The sequence below is a fragment of the Ovis canadensis genome, chromosome 5 (assembly GCF_042477335.2).
Source record: "Ovis canadensis isolate MfBH-ARS-UI-01 breed Bighorn chromosome 5, ARS-UI_OviCan_v2, whole genome shotgun sequence".
In the NCBI taxonomy this organism is placed as follows: Eukaryota; Metazoa; Chordata; class Mammalia; order Artiodactyla; family Bovidae; genus Ovis; species Ovis canadensis.
In genome coordinates, this window is record NC_091249.1 from 34,107,982 (window position 1) to 34,129,627 (window position 21,646).

Sequence of the window (21,646 nt, forward strand, 5' to 3'; positions counted from 1 at the left end):
TCCTCTTGCTCAGGGCTGTGCCTGGGAGCCTCTTTGGCTCCTTCTCTGTCGTTTCAAGCTGTCCTGCCCTTCCCACCACCAGGTCTCCTGCCCCCAGCGCCTGTGGTGGTCCCGAGAATGTTCAGAGAGGACATGCCCGAGTCGGTCCGTGTCCTCTGCAGCCTCCCTCGCTGCCCACCTGCCTGACCTCCCCTCCCAACCAGCATTTCTCTTTTCTTCCCTTACTTTCTCCACCCATGGTCACTGTCTCAGTCCCTAGCCCAGGGGTGATTAGCCCTGGAGCAGTGTTCCTTGGCACCCCTGTGTTGGACAGGGCCCTCTTCCAGCCGAGGCACGGCCCTGTGAGCTGGGTGGGGAGGTCCGAGGCTCCAGCATCATTGTGTGTGACCCTGGATGGAGAAACTGTCTCTGCTGGGCTTCAGTTTGAATCCCCTGAGTTAGTTGTGGGGTCCGAGGCTGAGGCACGGAAGGTGCATTAGCCTTATGCAGGGGGATGGGCGGCCCCTGGTAGAGGAATACTACCTCTGGAACTGCTGCTTCTTTGCTCCTCAGCGATAGCAAGGGTCGGGGGGCTTGGAATGAGACTCCTCAGAAGGATTTCTCCATTGCATGGCGGTGTTGGACCTGTTCATAGTGGATTATGTTTTTCCTGGTCTGTGAGCGGCCCCCCGTGGTCTGCTCTGGGCTTGCCCTGGGACTGAGCCAGGCTCCCACCGAGGGGCAGGGCTGGGCCCACACCTGGTTTGGGTGCAGCCCAGGTGAAGAGGCAGGACATGGGAGGAGGGGCCTTGTCAGGTCTTGTGGTTTTTGTGTTTATTTAATAACAGCTTTGTTCTAAGCTGTACACTTTTAGAAATTTTAGGGAGAGTGAGCCTATAATTTCAAGATACCTTAAAGAGCAAAATTTGAAGTGCCCTTCTTAGTAAATTTATGTAGAATCAAGTTTAAAACTCACCACCAGCAAATCATTTTCGTAGCCTATATGGCAACTGAACTTTCTATTTAATTTTTCAGCACTGCTTTATTGTAAGACATAGGTTGCAAAAGATAATAAGCTATTTGTATTGTAAGCTGAACAGAATGAGAATCATAGAGTAGAGTTGCAGCAATTTCTTCTGAGGATAGAAGAAAAATAGACATTTCAACTGTGTCTTTAGATTCACAGTCAGGTTGATGGAAACAAATAGCCCCAGGTCATTCACCTTAAAACCTAAATAAAGAAACAAACAATTGGCCAACCAGAGGTATAGAATTGGTATAGAATTTAAAGGCTCAAGAGACAGTTACAGGTTAACCTGGGGTATCCTCTAACGCACATTAATGAAATCTCCTTTATGTGTGGTTGGGAAGATCCCCTGGAGGAGGAAATGGCAACCCACTCCAGTATTTTTGCCTGGAGCCTGACGGGCTACAGTCATAGGGTTGCAAAATGTCAGACACTACTGAGCAACTAATACTTTTTTCCTTTTATTATGTCCAGATAACATTCGTACCACACAGCTCACCTACCGCAGGTGTACAGTTTAACGGGTTTTACTGTACTGTATTACTGTATTCACAGAGTTGTGCAACCATCTTATCTAATTCCAGGACATTTCATCCCCTCAAAGGACCTGCATCCCCAGCCCCTAACCACCAGGAACCCACTCCCTGTGTCTGTGGATCGGCCTGCTCTGCACGTTTCCCATCAGTGGAGTCATAGCCTGTGTGTCCTTCTGTGTCTGCCTCTCTCACTGAGCATCGTGCTCTCAGGGTCTGCCCACGTGGTAGCGAGTGTCGGCTCTTCACCCCTTTGCAGGGCCAACTGATACTCCTGTGTGTGGAGGGACAAGTCGGTCTTGAGGCCCCTGGAGAGGCACTCCTTTGGCCTTGGTTCTGGGGTGGCTGGCACCAGGTACCCTGGTGGGGCATTGACAGTGACCCCTGCTGGGGGTGGGACAGTGCTGGCACGCTCAGAGCTACAGTGCTCAAGGTGAGGCTTGCCTGGACTTTCCAGACCTCGGGCTGGCAGCCATGCAGCCACTGGTTGCTCAGGGATCCTGGGTGAGTCCTTCTGCTGACTGGGCCCCTGGAAGGGCCTCCTGTCCTTCCTGACCCTTGCCCTCCTTTCCCATCACGGCCTTGGCCTTGGCCTCAGGCGAAGAGAGTTCTGGTGCTGAGCTTTTGATCATCCTCTTCTCCCATCACCCCAGAGTCCCTCCCCGACAGCCCCTCCATGTGGACCCCCACTGGCGCTACTCTGATCTGAAGACCTGTGGAGCGTGAGAAGTGGCCAGAGCTGAGAGGTTGTGAGAGCTTCCGAGTCATTCAGGTGGTCAGGGCAGCCACGGGAAGCTGGACAGGCCCTGCAGCAGCGTCACGAAGTTGGAGGAGGCATGTTGTCAACCATTCCCTCCTCTCTTTTTGGTGTTAGAGCTTAGGACAGCTTGAGTTCACCTCATCTCAGAGAAGACCACGCTCCAGGCCCCGTGTCTTCCCAGGGGCCCCTGCAGGCCCTGCAGGAGGAGGGGCCCTGGACGTGTCCTGGCTGCCTGGGGGTCCAGAGAGGGAGCGCGGTCCACAGCTGGGCACACTCCTGCCAGCTGGGCACACTCCTGCCACATGGTGGGCTTTTGCACATGGGCATTCATGGGGCCTTTCATGGTACTCCTTGTTTTGTAATCTCACGGTGATGACTGGAAGCAAATGTTTCTGGTTGCTACTGCATCTTCCTCTGGCTCTCAGACTTGTTCTTGCAGGCCGTGCTTCCTGCATATCAGCCTAAACCCAGGGCGTGTATCCGTTATCTGTGGTGTGTAACGAAACAGCCTGACATTTCGCAACTTGAATAACATACACTGGTGACCGCTCATGGTGTCTGAGGGCAGGAACCGAGAGCTGGCAGGCCAGGGAGTCTGGTCAGGTGCCCACAGGAGGCTGCTGTAGATGCTTCATCCAAATGCTGATGGGGCCAGAATCGTGGCGCTCCACATGCTGCCTGAGACTCCCCAGTCCACGGGGCTAGTTCCCCTCAGAGTAAGCGTCTCAGCATTGGTGAAGAGGCCCAGACCATCCCCTTCGTTCCGTGGCTGCCCCACAGCCCTGTGCACTGTTCGTGTGAGCTTGTCTCTGAGTGGACCCTTCAGGACAGCGTGGCGTCGTCTCTGCCGTCTGTGCTGTGGGGGCCCGGGGATGCCTGCCAGGGCTGTGGGGACTTGACTTCCTGGATGTTGTTCACCTGTGAGCATCCCAGAGACTCAGGATTTTCCTGCTGAGGTTGGAGGTGCTTTTAACAGTACATCACATCTACTCCCAGACGTTTTGTTGTTATTAGTTTGTTTTTGCCACCTCAGTGACTTGGGGGATCTTAGCTCCCCGATCAGGGATTGAACCCGGGCCCTCAGCAGTGAGAGTGTAGACACTGCCAAGGAATTCCCTGTTAATGGCATTATTGAGGTGTAATTCCCGCACCATGCAACTCATCTGCCCCGAACATGCTGTTCCCTGGTTTGTGCACTGGGTGCAGTCATCACTACTACTAATTTTAGAACATTCCATCGCCCCCCGGAGAAACCCCATCTCCATCAACATTCCCCCCATCCTCCTGCCCCAGCCTCTGACAACCAGGAACCCACTCCCTGTGTCTCTGGATCAGCCTGTTCTGCACATTTCCCATTTGTGGAATCACACCCTGTATGTCCCTCTGTGTCTGCTTCTCTTACTGAGCGTCGTGTTCTCAGGGTCCGTCCACATGGCAGTGAGTGTCAGGGCTTCTTTTCGAGGCCGAGTGATGCTCCCATGCATGGAGGGACGACACATTTGTTTATTCATTCACCTGTTGGTGGTTGTTTGGGTGATTTCCAGTTTGGGGCTGTGGTTGTATGTACTCACTTCTTTTGGGCAGACACCCAGAGAGGAATAGCTGTGTCAAGTGGGGCCTTTTTCACCTTTCAGGGAGCTACCAGCTGCCCCCACCATTCTGACGTTTGCCGTGAGGTGTTGGGGCCTGCCGCTCTCACCTGTGGTTCTTCCCGAAGGTGTTGGGTCAGCGGTGGTGATGCTGGGGGTCGAGCACCCCATGCCAGGAGACGCTGGTCTGCGGGGCTGTCCAGTGTTGGAGCGCACGCACTCCACCTCCCGCCCGTTTTGTCTAAGTGATAGGGGTTCATTGAATGTTTACTGCTCCATCCTTGGAGGAGTATTCCAAGGATGGAGGAAACAAAGTTGGAGGATATTCATGATAGAAGGTTGCTTTTGTCCTTTGCCTTAAAAACTAAGGCTTTGGACAAAAGGTCACATATTGCAATTCTGTTTACAAATGTCCAGAATAGGCAAGTGCATAGAGACAGAGAGTGGATTAGTGTTTTCAGGGGCTAGAGGGAGGCCTGTCTGCTGATGGGGTGATGGAATGTTCTGGAACTAGACAGAGGTGCTGGTTGCACGACCCTGAATATACTGACTCCACCACATTGCACACTCAAAGCGGGGTCTGTTCTATGTGAGTTACACCTCAGTAGAGCTGCTGTTAAACACTGATGAGGCTAGGGCTATGAAAGTGGTTCTGGAGTGCTGAGTTGGGTGGGGCCCTGTCCTGCGACCTGCCCTCGTGGCTCTTGTCCATTATGAAGCCGGGAAACGGTGGCCTGGGCTGAGAAGGGCGGTTGCTGTCCCAGGCAGGGCTGGTGGCTCTGGGTCTCTTACCTCACTTCTGGTTTCAGCCCGTGCTTTTCACGGCCCTCCTCACCAAGGTTGGAGTGAAAGTGTGGCCTCAAGTTACAGACGTCCGTGCGCGCATGCTCACTTGTATTTTTTGGCCACACTGCACAGCATGTGAGATCTTGGTTCCCTGACCAGGGATTGAACCCACACCCCTTGCACTGGCAGCATGGAGTCTGAACCACTGGAAGGCCTCCCTTGGTTTCTGCGGGGTCTCCAGTTCACTGGTCACCGAGACTGCAGGGAGAGGCCAGAGCGACCTGTGATGTGCCCGCTGGGAAGAGCAGCTGGGAGGGCACTGCTGTGACCGGGCAGGATGATGGCTGCTCACCCACTCCTGGCAGTGACAGAATCCTTGTTTCCCATTTTACAGACGGAAGCCAAGGGTCAGGGACTCAGGCAGGCCTGCGGCTACCCGGCTGCAAGAGTGCCCAGGAGAGCCTTGGGGAAGGAGGGTTGAAAGTTAGACTCCAGCCCAGCCCTTTCCCTTCTCTGCTGCCTTCCGGGTGCCCCCAAGGCCGGCGTGCCCCTTGTGGCAGGGACCCTAGTGCCATGGGTGGGGAAACAAGGTGGGAAGGCCTGGGGGCTAGAGGGCCTGCCTCCTCTGGTTGCCACCATCACCGAGGCTGGAGGGACGGCTCTAAACCCTGTCCCATTGTCTTTCAGGACAAACACCACGATGCTGCTCATGAAATCATCGAGACCATCAGGTGAGTGTAGCACCTGCTGGGGTGGGGCCTGGAGGTGGGGCCTCAGGTGGGCCCCCAGCGCCTAGCCGTGCACTCTGACTCTCACCTCAGGCTCCTGGCCCTTGCTTTCAGCCCCCACATGTCAGCCTCCCTGTTCCTCCATGCTGGTCCACCTCAGCGTCGTTACCATGGAGAACCCAGGGAAACTGTGACTGGGGTCAGGGATTAGGTGCCTGAGTGTGACCCAGCACAGGGCCTGGTGCTTTGTGAGCTTCCTGTGGGCAGGCTTGGAACCCCCAGTGGCAGGTCCCCCGGCCCCTTCCCCTTCCCCTCATCACCTGCTTTCCTCTCTTGTCATGGGGGGTTGGGTTTGGGCCACTCCTCCGCATGTGAGCCTACCCGTTGTGAAGGGCAGGTGCCCGGCAGGCTGGCCTGGGCAGTTCCAGGAGGAGGGCCCTGCAGTATTCCTGGTGGGCGTCCTCCTCACCCTGGACCTGAGGGTTTGCATTGGCCTCCGGAGTGACCAAGCCTCGGCGTTCCGTGACCACTCTCCTGGCTCTGGCACCTCCCTCGTGCTGTTATATCCTCTCAAATCTGCGGTGGCCAGGCTGGCAGTGCCCTGTGAAGGAGGCCTCGTCCTGCCCCTGGCAGCCAAGCGGCTCAGCCTCCTGAGCTCGTCTGCTTCACTCGGGGCCGAGCCAGGCCTCTGTGCAGGATTGCATCTCGCAGGGTGGGACTGACTGGGGTGGTGCTGAGAATGTGGGATCTACTTTCTTTAATGGTCTAGTCCACAAACCAGTTGGTTGGTGGAGTAGTGCTACGGCCGGCTTAGTTTAGTTTATTTTTAAAGAAGGCTGCCAGTTAGGAGGGGCTTTCCAGGTGGTTCAGTGTAAAGAATTTACCTGCCAGTGCAGGAGACGAGGGAAACGTGGGTTCATTCCCTGGGTCAGGAAGGTATCATGGAGGAGGAAATGGCACCCCACTCCAGTTTCTTGCCTGAAAAAATATCCCATGAACAGGGGAGCCTGGTGGGCTATAGTTCCTGGGATCGCAAGAGGGTCGTACATGACAGCGACTAAGCACCCACACGTGTCAAAGTTGGTGAGGAAGGGAGGCCATGTGGTTATGCGAGGGGCTCCTAGCTGGCCAGCCTGGGTTCCCTCCCCCTTCCCTTGGGCCAGGTGAGTTCTGGGGGCGGGTTGGCCTGGTTGCCTGCTGCCTCCTGCAGGGAGGGCGTGTCCCTGTGGTGCAGGGCAGTAGGACGGGGGTGCAGCTGGCCAGCCAGAACAGGTTCTCTGGAGCCTCCCGGTGGCCAGGTCCTGTCCAGGTCTGGCGGGGCCCGTTCCCCATCCTCAAGTCTGCAGGCTATTTCAGTCCTTCCCTCTTGTCTCCACAGATGGCTTTTTCCCACTGGTAAAGATGGCAGTCACCTGTTTTGTTTCTTCTCTTATCTCTTCATCCTGGAGGATTTCTGACATGCCCAGAGATGGACAGTGTGTATGACGAGCCCACGTGCCCGTCACCCAGCCTAGCGTTTGTTTCGCCTGTACCAGTGCCATGGGTGGGGAAACGAGGTGGGAAGGCCATCTACTTTCCTCTTTTGCCGTGTGTTTACTGGGACAGTCAAGGTGTGACTGAAGTACAGGAGGGAGACCCCCTGTTAGGAGCAAGCATGGTGGCCAGGGTGGATGTGTGGGTGCCCCTTGTACCTGTGTGAGAAGGAGTCACCCCTGTTTGCCTGGGTCCCCTGTTGGCCCCGTCCCTCCACTCCTGTCCCCGGGCAGCCCAGCCTGCTTTCTGTTGCTGTGGATTACTTTGCATTTTCTAGAATTTTACATTTTAAAAAATGTGTCAAAAGCTTTTCTTTCTTATTCCTGAGGAGTGCACCATTGGTGCACCCTTTCACCAGATGACATACGTTTGGGTGGTTTCTGAGTTTTGGCAATTGTAAATAAAGCTGTTGTAAACACCCCACGGAGGTCTTTGTGTGGACATGTCTTCCTTCATTCTGGGTAAATACCTGGGAATGAGGCTGCTGGATTGTGCTTGAAGGAAGACCGCCCCCTCCAAGATGCAGGCAGCCATGCAGGACCGCTCCTGTGGCTCCCATGTTGGCAGGGCATGTTGACGGCGTTGTTTTTGCTGGTCCTTTGGTGGTATCATTGTGGTTTTAATGAGAATTTTGTTAAGAATTATTGATGTTCATCATTTTTTGCCTGCTTTTAAAAAAACTGGTTGTTTTTTAACTATTGAATTTTGAGCATTCTTTGTCATTCTGGCTTATCCTTCATTAGGTATGTGTTTTGTGAATATTTTCTTTCAGTCTGTGGCTTGTCTCTTCACATTGATAAGAGTGTCTTTTAAAGAGCAAATATCTTAAATTTTGATAGAGGTCTAATTTATCAACTTTTTTCTTTTATAGTTTGCAGTTTTTTGCATGCTGAGATAATGTGTGCCTAACTTGAGGTCACAAAGATTTTCTGCCATGGTTTCTGGAAGTTTTATGGTTTAGGTTTTACATTTACATCTTTTTTTCCACTTTGAGTAAACTTTTACATGAGGTGCAGAGCATGGGTTGAGGCTTATTGCTTTGCATGTGGACATCCCATAGTTCCAGCAGCATTTGTTGATGAAATTGTCCTCTCTCTGTGGAATTTCCTTATCACCTTTGTGAAAGATGAGTTGACAGTGTATGAGGTGATTTGTTTCTCGAACCTCTTTCAGTGCCACTGACACATGGCTCTGTCCTTTGGGCAGCACCACAGCTTTACGGTGAGCTTTGGAATCACAGAAAGTCCTCCGTCATTGTTAGGTTAAAGAAAAAAAAAAAGAGAGAAAAAGGCCATAACTTCTACAGTTTAATACTGAAATACTTATGGATGAAAATGTCATGTGTGGTCTGCTTTCAGATAGCATGGAGTGGGTGCAGAAAAGTGCTCTGAGCCCAGCAAGCGGCTTGTGGCGTCTGCATGCCTTGCCGTGGTGAGGTGTCTTCCAGGTTTCTTTCATGTAAAGTTACCGTTTCCCCTGTTTTTTTGAAAGTTATTTGTTAATTTTGGGCTCTGCTGGGTCTTCATTGCAGTGAGGGCTTTTTTCCTCTAGTTGTGGGGAATGGGGGAGTTCCCCTCCAGTTGCAGTGACAAGCTCCTCATTGCGGTGCCTCCTCTTGTTGCGGAGCATGGGCTGTAGGACTCCTAGGCTTCAGTGGTTGCGGCGCCTAGTCTGTGGGCACAGGCTCAGTAGTTGTGACGGATGGGCTCAGTTGCTCAGTGACATGTGGGAGCCTCCTGGATCAGGGAGCAAACCTTTGTCTCCTGCAGTGGCAGGCGAATTCTTCACCACTGAGCCACCAGGGAAGCTCCTGCTTTCCCCTTTTTAATTAATAAAAATCGTGGGGGAAATCCTTGGAGACTGTGCAGAGATCCTGTTTCTTCTTGGACTTTTGCAACTGATCATAGGATCCAGAAGTGAATCTCACTGCTGAGAACTAGTTACTAGGGCATTCGAAAGGCTGTTCTGTTTTGCTTTCTTCCCCTGCCCCGTTAGTCGTTGGAGCTTTTCTGGGAGGAAGGGCTGTTCCCCTGTAGGCACTGGTTTCATCCTGTGGGTCCTAACCCGCTTCTGCTGCACCTGCTTTGCTCCTCAGTCGTTCCCGTGCTGGCTGGGGGGCTCTCTGGATTTATGCCCCCGCCCCTTGACTTGACCCTGCCTGCTCCCAGCACAGCCTCACTATCTGGAGCCTCAAGATGCTCCACAGCCATCTTGAGTTTGCTGTGTCCTAGCCTGAGTCGGCCGCTTCCCCAGAGAGTTCTGGTCTCCTCCCCTGGAAAGGAGTTTGTGTTGCTTTTTAGAGATAAAGTTGTCTTCTCACTGAGTTGTAGGGATTCTTAACATATTGCGGCTGTGAGTGTCCAGTGAGGTAGGCGTGACTGACCGCGGCTTTAATGGCATCTTGATGAAGTTTTAAACTTATCAACTCATTCTTGGATGGTTAGTTGTCTGAGGCATAGCTGGGAATCTTTACCTGCAGAGTCAGGCAGTTAGTCTCCCGTTTTTTGGGGAAAGGTCTGGGGTTTTAGGTTTTACATCCAGGTTTTAGGATCAGTTGTGAATTAATCTTTGTGTCTAATGTGGGTTTGTGTTTACGGGGGTCAAGATTCTTTTTTCCCGATCAATATTCAATCCTTCCAGCCTTATTGAAATATTCCTTTCCCCATCACATTGCCTTGGTGCTTTGGTCAAAAATCATTTGTTAGAGTTTAGTCTATTTCTGGATCCCATGTCCTGTATGGTCGATCTGTCTGTTCACCTCTCTGCCAGTACCACACTCCTCCTGTTTTCTGTTGGCTGTGCATGGGCTCTGTTGGTGCAGCATGTGGACTTAGTTGCCCTGCGACATGTGGGATCTTAGTTCCCTGATCAGGGATCAGACTCTCGTCCCCTGCACTAGGTGAAGTCTTAACCACTGGACCACCAGGGAAATCCCACCGTCACACTCTTGGTTACTGTAGACTTACAGTACATCTCAAATCAAGGCGGTGTGGATTTTGCAACAGTGCTTTTCTAAAACAAACATATATGTATTATTTATTTGGCTGTGCTGAGTCTTACTTGCAGCATGAAGGATCTTCGATCTTCGAGGTGACATGCAGGATCTTAAGTTTCGGTATGTGGGATCTAGTTCCCCAACCAGGGCCCGAACCCCGGCCCCCCCAGCATTGGGAGCACAGTCTTAGCCACTGGACCACGAGGGAAGTCCCATTGCTGTTATTTTTAAAGGCTATTTTGGCTCTTCTAGATTCTCTGCCCTTGTATGTCAGTTTGAGAATTGGTTTGTCTGTTTCTCAAAAAAAACCCTAACTGAACCTTTTTAGAGGAATCACTTTGCAGTTTAGTTTGAGGAGGAGGTTTAACAATATTTAGTCTTACGTTTCTTGAGTTTTGTTTGTTTGTGTATTTATTTATGTTGCCTTTAATTTTTGTCAGCAATGTTTTGTTGTTTTCAGTGTAGAAGTCAAGATCATTCCTAGGTATTTATGTTTGAATGTTATTTTAAGTAACATGTAAAACTTCTCTTGTTCTAAATTCTTTGTTGCTGGCGTTTGTAAGTACAGTTGACCTGTATCCTGTGACCTTGCTGAACCCACACGAGTTCTGGTAGCTTCTCCATAAACTCTCTAGGTTGGCCCATGTACTGAATTGTGTGGCATCCCTCCATGAGGAGGGATAGTTTTGCTTCTTCCTTCCTGGCCTTTGTGCTGTTGGTTGGTTTTTCCTGCCGTGTGAACGCTGTCCGGGCCCTGTGGTAGAAGGCTGGAGGTCCCAGTCCTTCCCTGCCACTGGGGTGTGGATGCCCTCCCAAGGAAAGCAGATGTGCCGGAGAAGCGCTCGCCAGAGGTAGCGGTCTCTGCTCCGCAGGCCCTGTGCGGGGGAGAGACTGCTGACACGGGGACCGTGACTTGGGTTCCCTTGGGTCTGAGGGAGCTGGCACTGCCCAGCCAGCTCCGGGGACTGTGGGTGGGTCTCGCAGAGAGGGGAGCCAGACGCCTAATGTGGGAGCTCTGGCCACCCAGTGGCTAGGGCCAGTGTGTGTGTCAGAGGGTCCCCGGGGTGGGTGGGCACGCATGGTGAGAGAACTGCCCCTCCCTGCTTTCCAACCCTTGGCCTCCTTGGGCTCCCCTGGCAGAGCCCACAGCAGCGAAGGGACAGCAGCTCCTCCAGACCTCCCTGCCCCTCCATCAGGTGGCGGGTGGCTCTTTCCACTCCTGTTTCCTGAAAGTTTTTATTGTGAATGGAAACTGATTTCATCATGTGTTGAGACAATTGTATGATTTTTTTTTCTCCTTTATTCTCTCAGTGATGTGAATTACAGTGACTGGTTTTAGAGTGTTAAACAACCTTCTGTTCCTGGGATACACTCCATTGGAATACGATGTGTTGCTGACTTCGGCTTACTAACATTTCTAGAGGAGTTCTGTGTCTGCGTTTTTGAGGGATGCCAGTTTAGCAGCTGCATCTTTACAAGGCTTTGTCCTCTGGTTTTGGTCGTATGGCAGTGTTGGCCTCCCCAAGCTGGAAAGGGTCCGCGTCACCACTTTTCCAGCGAATGGCAGAGTTCACCGCGAAGCTCTGTGGGCTGGGAGTCTCTGGGAGAAAGTCACGTCACATTCTGTGCTGGGTGTCCCACTGTTCAGGTGTTCGGCTTCTTGTGTCGGTTTGGGTAATTTGCATCTTTTAAGGAATTTGTCCACTTCTCCTAAGTTTTTGAGTTTATTGACATGCTTTTTTTCGTGATATCCCTTATTTTCCTTTTATTCTCTGTAAGCTCTGTCATGATGACTCGTCTTTCACAATTTTTCTCCAGATTGTATCAGGATCCAGTCAGGGTTCCACCTTGGGATCAGCAGATTCCCCCTCCATCTCTTTTTCCCCACTGCAGTATTTTTTGTTTTCACTTTTTGTGGGGGTGATCTCAGTCCCCGTCCAGGCACTGGACCCTGGCCCTCAACAGTTAAGGTGCCGAGTCCTAGCTGCTGGGCTGCCAGAGAAGTCCAGCGGTTGAAGAAACCCTGTTGTTTGTCTTGGGATTAGTTCATTCTTCAAATAATCGTTCCCTTTTATTTCTGGTCGACGCATTGCTTTTCAGACTCTCTGATTTAAGCTGATTGGTGTCCTAGACCCTGTAACACATTAAATCCATTGAGCTCCCAATGGCCAGCGTTGTTTAAACGCGAAGCAACATGAGACTTGTGTAATTTGTAAGGACAGCATCCTCCTAAGAACATGTCTTTACATTGTTTGTTTTGAAGTCACGCCCCCCCTTCAATCTTTCACATTTTGAGATGAGTAGCCAGAATGTTTTGTTTTTGTATTTGCAGAATCAACAGTGTTTAAGAACAGCATTGAGAGTAGAACACAGAGCACTAATACTAGTTTCTTTTGCGTTTCAGATGGGTCTGTGAGGAAATCCCGGATCTCAAGCTCGCTATGGAGAATTACGTTTTAATTGACTACGATACCAAAAGGTAAGTGGAGTTGTGCTGGGGCTGCGTCTCCACCGGGACGGGCTCCGTGTGTGTGGACACAGGCTAAATTTAGACCTTCCTCGACACCGCAGGCTGATGGGAAGTTTCCTTTTAGACTTGGCCATAGCCAGCACGGAGTTATTTTGGTAGGAAATGTTTATCAAATATTGGCAGAGGCTGTCGGAGTGAGGACATAATTGGAAAGTGGGATCGGCGTGTGTAAAGCTGGAGTTGCTCTCTCCACTGCAGTGACTGCTGTCGCTGGCCTGGCTTCTCAAGCCTCGGCCCCCAGCTCCAGCCAGGTCTCATATGGTTTTGGCTGCTCCCTGCAGTTTCCTCAGGCACATCCTGGATCTCCTAGAAGAGTCCTGTGGGTGGGGAAGGGCGAGGCCGGGTCTGGAATGCCTGCCTGGAATTTCTTTTTGTTTTTCTTTGAGAGACTCTCCTGCCTCTTTCAGTTCTTGGCAGGCTCACTTTGATCACTCGCAGGCTGTGGGCCTAGGTGACTGCTCTTGACGGAGAAGGTGGCCCCAAGGTGCCTGTGGGCCCCTGCGCAGGCTGAGTGGTCTCACTCCTGTGTCGGGAGGACTTGCCTGACTCAGTCAGCCCTAGTCCCTTCCCCTCACTTCCCACCTCCTTCCGGTCTGATAATTGGTACAGGTGGCCGTTACGGGCTTAGGTGGCTGGGTGCACGCATCAGCCCTGACCCCAGGGTGGGGGTGCCTGTGGACTCTAACCTTGAACGTCGGTCTCAAGATCCACATGGTTCACATTTCCTGGTGGTCAAGGGCCGAGTGCCTGGCTCAAGCAGTGGAGTGCTGAGAGGTGCTTCTGCTCCAAGGTGCTTGCGCGGGGGCAGGGAGGGGGAGTTTCGAAGCTCCTAAGCAGACTGAAAGGATTCCGGGCTGGGAGAGGGCAGGTGCAGTCTGATGGCAACTCTCCGCTCCCCGCAACCCAAGTGACCTCGGAGTCCTGCCCAGAGCAGGGGTGTGTGAGGGCAGGGCTGGCACAGCGGGGCCCAGGTGCCAGGCTCCTCTGCGCCTCCATGTGTGTGCATTCTCCCAGGAGGAGGTATACCAGGGTGTAGTCAGGGGCTCTGACAGGGACATGGAAGCTGGAGCGCAAGGAAGGAATCTGGGAACTAGTGCGGGTTTTCTCCCTGAGGACAGCCAGACCGGAGTGTCGGCACTTGCCCTGGCTGCCCGCTCCTGGCCTGTGTTACCAGGGTCCCTTTTGGGCTGGCACTGGGCTGGACTCCTCCCCTGAGCATACAGGTAGCTCCTCCAGAATGGGTTTCCCACCTCATCGTGTCAGCCTGCTCACAGCATATTAGAGCCGCATGTCCCCTCGCTGTCTGTCTGTGTGAGGTTTCACTGGCCTCGCCCACATCGGCTCTTTCCCATTATCGAGGTCTCTGGCTTTTCAGCTTCTGCTGCTGTTCTCGGAGATTGAACGTGTCATGTGGTTACGGGTCCGTTTAGATCCCTTTGCTTCTGTTAGAAAAGGAAGTGCACTTAAGCTCTTGGGGTCCATCCAGGGCCCAGGGTCAAGGGGTCTTGATGCAGGTTGAGAGAGGCTGTGTGTGGGTGCCCCCCCATGTCTCTGCATACATCTCAGGGGTCCCTGGGCTCTTGGTGCTCACTGGGGAGCAGCTGTCTTGCTGCCCAGAATGTGGGTGGCGTTAGGAGACACGCCCCAAGTGACCGCCCCCTCCTCTGTGCAGCACAGACGCCGGGGTAGACCCCTCATGCAGGGGCGTCGGGTCGCTCATTGCCGGTACTGACTAACATGGATACCCCAGATACCCTCTGGGAGAACCCAGGTTGGGGGCTTCCACTGAACACTCCCCCCTGGTGTGGGGAAAAGCTGGGTCGACGACTCCCTCGCTGAATTTCTGACGTGGACGCTTGTATCTGGCAAGTGTCAGCAGTTCACACTGTTGGGTAAATGGAAGCCACACCAGCAGGAAGGCGGATGCTGACCTCTGTTTGCAGGGTCGGGGTGTTGATTATCGTCCCCTCCCACCCGACTAGCAGTGCTGGGAGCCCTCCCTGCCTACAGTGGCCCTTGGCACCCAGCTGTCCCCCAGCCCTGGGGCAGCGGGACTTCCTGCATCTACAGGTGGGGGTGAGGCTGGCCTTGGTCTGCCTGCCTTGTTCTGCCTGCCTTGTTCTGTGAACAGCTGTGAAGCTCATTCCTCACCTGAGCCCTCAGGGCACAGTGAACTGAAGCTCTGCCCCATGGCCTCTGCCCCCTCCCCCGAGGCCTGGTGGCTTGTTCTGAGCCCAGCGGTGACCAGTGCCTTCCCTTGCTTGTTTTAGCTTTGAGAGTATGCAGAGGCTCTGTGACAAGTACAACCGGGCCATCGACAGCATCCACCAGCTGGTAGGTGGCCTTCACCCTCACCTCGGACCTGTGTCATCATCTCGGCCCCCTGAGCTGTGGTTCAGGCCCCCTCCTTGCCCATCAAGTCATGGTGTGGGGTCTGTAGTGTCCCAGGGTGTGGGCCCTGTGGCCCGGGGCTGGAACTGTGTTGATGCAGATGGCTGGGGCTGAGCTGGCCAGTGGTCCCGGCCCTTGTGGATGCCCTGGGAGCCGTGCTGAGCCAGCTGGTAACAGGGAACCTTCCTGGGGCTTCTCCCCCATGGGTGCTCTGGGCGCCAGGATGGACCAGCTTGTGCGGAGAGCAGTGCCAGGGAGCTTGCTCTGCCCAGGTCCCAGCTGCACTTGCATGCACGCACAACCCGACACATCTATACCCACACACGCTCTGTCTACACACATGCACGTAGGCTCACACCACTGGCACACACGCAGGCTCACACACGCTCCTGCGCACTTGTGTCTCCGCTGGGTTGGGGCAGCGGGCTGGGTGGTGTGGCCCCGCAAACTGTGTGTGTGCCCTGTCGCAGTGGAAGGGCACCACACAGCCCATGAAGCTGAACACACGGCCGTCCACTGGGCTCCTGCGGCACATCCTGCAGCAGGTCTACAACCACTCGGTGACCGACCCTGAGAAGCTCAACAACTATGAGCCCTTCTCCCCAGAGGTGTATGGGGAGACCTCCTTCGACCTGGTCGCCCAGATGATCGATGAGATCAAGATGACCGAAGATGACCTGTTCGTGGACCTGGGCAGTGGTAGGTGGGGGCTCTTCCCCCCACCCCTTCCCCCACTCCTTGTGCTTGTAGGATGGCCACCCCATAAGGAGAGGTTCCGGGGGCTGGGGCCAGGCGGGCGCCCGTGGGTGTGCCATGTTGCCTGAATGAAGAAGCCATGGGCCAAATTGTCCTGGTGGGACTGTGCAGGTGACAGGCTGCCTGGCGTGTGGTTGGGCTGCTCTGTCAGGAACCCCAAGCACAGCACTCTGGGGTCTCCACTGCCCCCCATAACCTACTCACAGACCCCAAGGTCCTATCCCATATGGCATGGCCTTGCCACTTGAGAAGGGCCCTGCAGACAGACAGAGGTGGCTTCTCTGGTGACATTGTCATTGGCTTACACTCTTAAGTGTACAATTCATATTCTAATAAGCATGCACATGGTTGAAGGTCATTTCTAGAAAAGCCTGTAAAACTCCCCTGTGTGTCAGAAGGTTTATGATTTCTGAAAACTGCCAGCCTCCTCAGACCCCAGGTCCCCTAGCTTCTCCTGCCCCCCGGGAGGGACCCCATGTCCTCTCCCTGTTTACCCTGTGTTTCCGAATAGAGGCTTGTTTCCATCATTGGATTCTGTTCTGTTCAAAATGGGAAATCTTGGGGCTCCTGACACTTTATTTGAAGTGCACCTGGCCTGAGTTCAAGGAGGGACAGTCTCAGAAGCCTCCTTTGTCTGTGAGCTAGTACCCACAGATCCTGCCATGTCCTGTGGGCATGTGCTGTGCGGGGCCTCTTGCCACCACTCTGGGCCGCTCCCAACTCAGGTGGATGGTGGAGCATGGTTCATTGGTGGGGGGTGCTTCCTCCCAGGGGTCACTGTGCCTCAAAAAGCTGTGTCCGCGTGTGCACAGTGAATGCCCCGTGGGGCCGTGGACCATGGCAGGTCCCAGTTGGGTGGCCACTGAGCATCTTCTTCGTAATGAAATGGAGCACGGCTTGGCTGGGGGTAGGGGCGGAGCTCAGCCCATGGTCTGGGGCATTTGAACACATTCTGTGACCTGAGAGGGCACTTGGGGACTTGCGCTGAGAGGCCAAAGCCTCTGCCTGATGATCTTTTTGTCACGGCCCGGCTGCTGGGTGTGTCCTGCTGTGCGTCTGACGCCTCTCTCTCTCTCTCCCCCCCTGAAGGGGTGGGCCAGGTCGTGCTGCAGGTTGCCGCAGCCACCAACTGCAAACATCATTATGGTGTAGAGAAAGCTGACATCCCAGCCAAGTACGCGGAGGTGAGTGGCCCTGGGCCCCGGGTGCGGCCACATCTGTGTCACTTTTGTTTCCAGCCTTGGTGTGCAGCGACCTGCAGGATAGGGGGCAGTCTGTGCTGGGGTTGAGGGAAGGTAGGGGAGGGGGTCCCTGCTTCACGTGTCCCTGAAAGACTGTTGTGGCTGTGTCCCCTGGTTCCCCTGGCGCTGGGGGTCAGCTGGCATCACCCTTGTGCCAACGTCTGCTGGGGATTGGGATAGGGGAGGCAGCAAGGTCTGAGGAGTGCGCGTCTGAGTGGTGGTGTCGCCATGGGAAACCGTTAAGAGTTTGTGGTTTGCAAGCCTGCCCACTCTGGTTCCCTGCAGTCAGGCTCCTTTCCCGGGAACCCTGGAGTGGGACGGGCATGGGGAGGACAGGGGCGCCCTCCTGGCCACCGGGTCCCTGATGGGCTGTCTGGTTTGGCTCTTTGCAGACGATGGACCGAGAGTTCAGGAAGTGGATGAAATGGTATGGAAAAAAGCATGCAGAATACACAGTGAGTGCCATCGCTCCATGCCCCCCGGCTAAGGGTGCAGCCCCGCCCTCTGCGCCGCCTCCCCTGACCCGCCGCCCCCTCTTTTCCCTGCCCGGAGCCCCCCTCCCCACCACTTTCACTGCCTCCTGGCCACCTGCTGCCTCCTTGCTGTGGGCCTTGTAGGCAGTCGACTCCTCCGGCCCTGCTCTCTGCCCCACTTCTCTTCCTTGGGCACCCAGCGAGGCCTTGGGAGCACTGGCTGTTTCAGGACCACATGTGGGGCGGTGGGGTGTGGGCTGGCCAAGGGCATCTTTCTCGTACTTGCCCCCTGCCTGCAGCAGTGAGGCCCCACCAACGAGCTGGCCTGGTGCCGCTGCCCCGTGCCCCTCTCCCAGCATCCGTCAGCTCGGCCTTCAATGCCGAGGTTCTTTGGGTCTCCCTCCTGGATCCTGATGTTCTGGCCTCTCTCTGCTCCTCCTGCCTGGGGTGTCCAACTCCATGTTCTCAGCTCCAGCGCATCTCTGTGCCCAGGGCTTTGTCAGCCACTGCAGGTTTCAGTGGCCAGTGGACATAGGGCTGCCATGCAGCCTCCATCTGCGGGACTGCGGCCGGGGCATTGCAGGGGGAAGGTTCCAAACTGGCTCTTCAGCATACACGTCACTTCTTGTCCCAGGTCCCCCAGGGCCCCAAGTTCCACCTGGCTGCAATGTGGTCTTCCTGGTCCCTCTGAAGATTCCTGACGTTATTTGTGTCTTGCTCTTGGGGGTCCTGGGGGACGGGGGGCTATGGGGCCAGAGCTAGCGTTCCTTGTTGCCTCAGGGAATAGAATGGTGTGTGTGATTCCAGGGGGTGGGGGGCCAGCAGGAGAGACGGAGTTTTGGCCCTGGAGCCACCTGACTGGTTCTCCTTTCAGGGACTGCACCCTCAGTATTGATGTGAAAGTCCAGTCTCAGCTCACCTGGATTTAAGATATCTTATAGGTGGTCCTTGATTGTGTGGTTCATCTCTAGGCCTGTGGTTTCTTTTGGGGTAATTCTCAAGGGGTGTGAGGTCTGGTCTAGACTCATCTCTCTCTGAGTGGACGTCCAGCCGTCCCACGCCATCTGCTGCAGAGACTGCCCCTCTCTGCTGAGCCATCTCTGTTGTGTCATCAGCGGCCATACTCAGTAGGTGCTCTGTTCTGCTCGGTTCCACGCTGCTGCCCCCCCATCCCCACCCCCACCCCTGGTCTGCTCTCAGCAGCGCCCTGCCATGATAGCATCGTGGGAGTCAGCCCAGAGTCCCGTAGCTTCAGGCCTCCAGCCTGAAGCTGCCTAGGAGGTGAGCCGTTGACTTTGTATGTGGTCTGTTAACAGATGATAGGGCCTTTATCTGCAGCCTTGCTGTAGTTGCTGGTGTTACTTCTGGGTGACTATTGTTGTGGTTGTTGATTGTTTTCATTTTCCTCCGTAGAATAGAAGATTTGAAGGTTGAGCCAGCCTTCCAGGCCTGAGGTCAAGCCCATCTGGCCTTGGGAATAGTTCCTTTTTGTTGTGGGTATTTGCAGCCCGGGGAGATACTGGTTTCCTCCTCTCGTGAGTCTGACTTTGGCGTCCAGGTGATGCTGACCCCATGTTGGGAGGTCAGCCATCACCCTCTGCTTCTGCCCTGCTTTCCCTGGGCCAGGACTTACCCATCTGCAGTGTGGGCCCAGCTCCCCTCCCCTTTCTCTTGATGGGATTTCTCATAGGTTTCTTCCCCTCAGTGAAATGTGAGGGTGTCACCTCTGGCCCCTGTGTCCTCCCACACCTGCAGTCCTCTAGTGTTTGTTGCTCAGGCTAAGGGAAATTAGTCCAGTTCATTTCTATTTCTGAGAAACTTCTTCCTGTCCTGTCCCCAGTCCCACTGGCATGCTGATAAGAGTTCCTGGATGGCTTGCCATTTTCCTAAGGCCTCAACCTCCTCGGAGAAGGCGATAGCACCCCACTCCAGTACGCTTGCCTGGAAAATCCCATGGACAGAGGAGCCTGGTGGGCTGCAGTCCATGGGGTCGCAGAGAGTCGGACACGACTGAGTGGCTTCACTTTCACTTTTCACTTTAATGCATTGGAGAAGGAAATGGCAACCCACTCCAATGTTCTTGCCTGGAGAATCCCAGGGACAGGGGAGCCTGGAGAGCTGCCCTCTATGGGGTCGCACAGAGTCGGACGTGACTGAAGTGACTTAGCAGCAGCAGCACAACCTCCTAAAACACAGGTTTTTAAAATTATAAAGTGCTTCTTACTTCTGATGAGAGGGCCAAATGGTTGAAACATGTGATGTAAAAGCCTGGTTGACTTAGGCCCCAGAATGCCCCATGGACCCGCAGCAGCCTGTGGTGCTTGATTCACAGTGTGGTTCTAGCTGCTGGCACGACGCCCATGGCTGGAGGCCAAGGTGGGGGTGAGGCTGGTGGGCTGCCTGCCTGGTGGGTCACCGCTCCTTCCTCCCTCTCTTGGCAACATCGGGAGGCAGTGCAATTTGAGAGGGGGGTGATTGGGGGTTGGTGGCATGTCAGCTGGTGCACTGGCGTAGCCTCCTGTGTGGAAACCTGCTTGTTCTCTGCCTCCTGAAGGCCAGGCACTCATCAGGGCCCTGCTGTTAGGCCCCACGAGGTGGCTGCGAGCAGAACTTGGCTCTGAGGACTCTTAAGTCGTGGCTTTGGCTGCTGTGTCTGGAGCGGCAGCCGGCAGTGCCTCTGGTGTCCAGGCAGCCCTACTCCAGGAAGCCATGGTGACAACTTCTGCCCAACGCCTGGACTTGGCGGGAGGGCGCGTGCTAGGTCTGGGGAGGCCCTCCTTGAGGTTCTGTGTGGCTTCAAGCAGGCACCCTGGTCGGTAGGTAGAGTCCTGCCTCCATCACTTGATGATAGACGAGGGACAGCAGACACCCTAGCCAATGTGTTTACTTGCGGGCGCCGGAGCCTCCTCCTGGGTCCCCTCCTCCTGTTGAAGCCCTGGGCCCTCCCTGTGCCCAGCTTCTGCCTATGTCCCCAGCACCTCAGGGTGCCCCTTTGCCTGGGGATGTCTGAGTGACCACGTGCCATTGGTGCCTGGTGGCGGGCCTGGCACAAGCAGGTTTCCTGTGCCAGGGTGTCAGTGAGTTCTCGGAAGTGCCGCTGAAGGAGGTGCCCCCAGCCAGGTGGCAGCGTGGAGCCCAGTGGGCGAGGCTGCCCTCGGGCTGGTGCAGTCAGGTTGGCAGGGACCTGGTGCTGCTGACGGGCCGCCCAGAGCACGAGCCCTGCCCTCCTCTGGTGGCTCTAGCACACAGCAGCTCCGAGGGACTGGCTGGCAGTTGGGTGCCGCGTCTGCGCCTGTGGCCGTTCCAAGGCAGGTGGCAGGGTGACTGAGTGGGGCACCCGTCGCTGGCTCCCGCCCTGTGGCTTCGGGTGGGGCCTCCCTGGGGCCCCCGGGAGGGAGTGCTTTCTGCAGGGGGAGCATGTGCGCCATGTGGTGTGGGTGGTGGCCCATAGGAGGAGGCTTGTGGTGAGGGGGGCTGTGGCCGCCTTGTCTGGTTCGCGGCCTGGAGGTCTCCCTGGTTGGGGAAGGGCGGTCACGCGGGGCAGCCTTCATGCACATTCCTCTGGAGCTGGAGGTCTGGGCCAGCTGGGCCGGTCACGGTCCTCTGTGGGGGCGACAGGAAGGCCGTGCTTATCTTCCTGTCACTGTTAACCTGGGCACGCGGACCCCAGCGACACAGAGCTGGCCCGGTCAGTCCCTGTCCTCAACCAGTTATGGCCTGCCCGTGCCAAGAGGTGGTAGGTAGCCTGGGGGCCAGGCGGGCAGGACAGTGGCTGTTTTCTTGCCCTGAGCATGAGGCCGCTGCGGAGCAGTGGTGCTGTGGCTCCAGTGGCTTTCCTTGGGTGGGTGAGCCCCACAGAGAGGAGCTGCATCAGGCTGGGCTGAGGGAGCCCAGGACACAGCAGTCAGCTGTCCTCACCGACCGGTGTGTTAGAGACAGGACAGAGCAAATAGAGGAAGGAGGCGGTGGATGAGTCCCGGGACCAGGCATGAGCTTTTAGTAGGGTTGAACTCCCTCAGACAAGACATGACAGCACCAGTGACGTGCAGTCCCTAGCAGGGCTCGTACAGACCCCGTGCCCAGATGAGACGTAATGGCACCAGGGAGGTGTGGTCCCCCAGGGGGCTCACACAGACCCCATTCCCAGGGTTCTTTCTGGGTGCTGGCCATGCCAGTGTTGCTACCTACCATGGCCAAGACCCCAGACTCTTGGAGGATGTGAGGTGTTTGCACGGACAGTGTGGGAACGCTGAGAACCCTCCCCAGGACACAGCCCTGGGCCCACAGCATGAGATTTCTCCTGCACAGCATCACAAGGATTTTGA

The 21,646-nt window shown here is 55.1% G+C and overlaps 1 protein-coding gene across 12 annotated transcripts in view; it reads left to right on the forward strand.

Annotated features, from left to right (window-relative positions):
• DOT1L (DOT1 like histone lysine methyltransferase) overlaps positions 1 to 21,646 on the forward strand; it is a 51,385-nt gene that overhangs the window by 5,042 nt on the left and 24,697 nt on the right. For 8 of the 12 annotated variants that reach the window (XR_011257239.1, XR_011257240.1, XR_011257238.1 and 5 more), the window contains exons 2-7: positions 5,362 to 5,405; positions 12,335 to 12,409; positions 14,731 to 14,794; positions 15,322 to 15,550; positions 16,697 to 16,791; positions 17,241 to 17,303. Coding sequence is in view for 8 of the 12 variants with exons in the window: in XM_069591482.1 (XP_069447583.1) it covers positions 5,362 to 5,405; positions 12,335 to 12,409; positions 14,731 to 14,794; positions 15,322 to 15,550; positions 16,697 to 16,791; positions 17,241 to 17,303 (570 nt within the window). In the remaining 4 variants the exon portion in view is untranslated. Of the gene's footprint in view, positions 1 to 5,361; positions 5,406 to 12,334; positions 12,410 to 14,730; positions 14,795 to 15,321; positions 15,551 to 16,696; positions 16,792 to 17,240; positions 17,304 to 21,646 lie in introns of those variants that run through there. The other 4 variants (XM_069591484.1, XM_069591480.1, XM_069591481.1 and 1 more) reach the window with 4 other exon arrangements.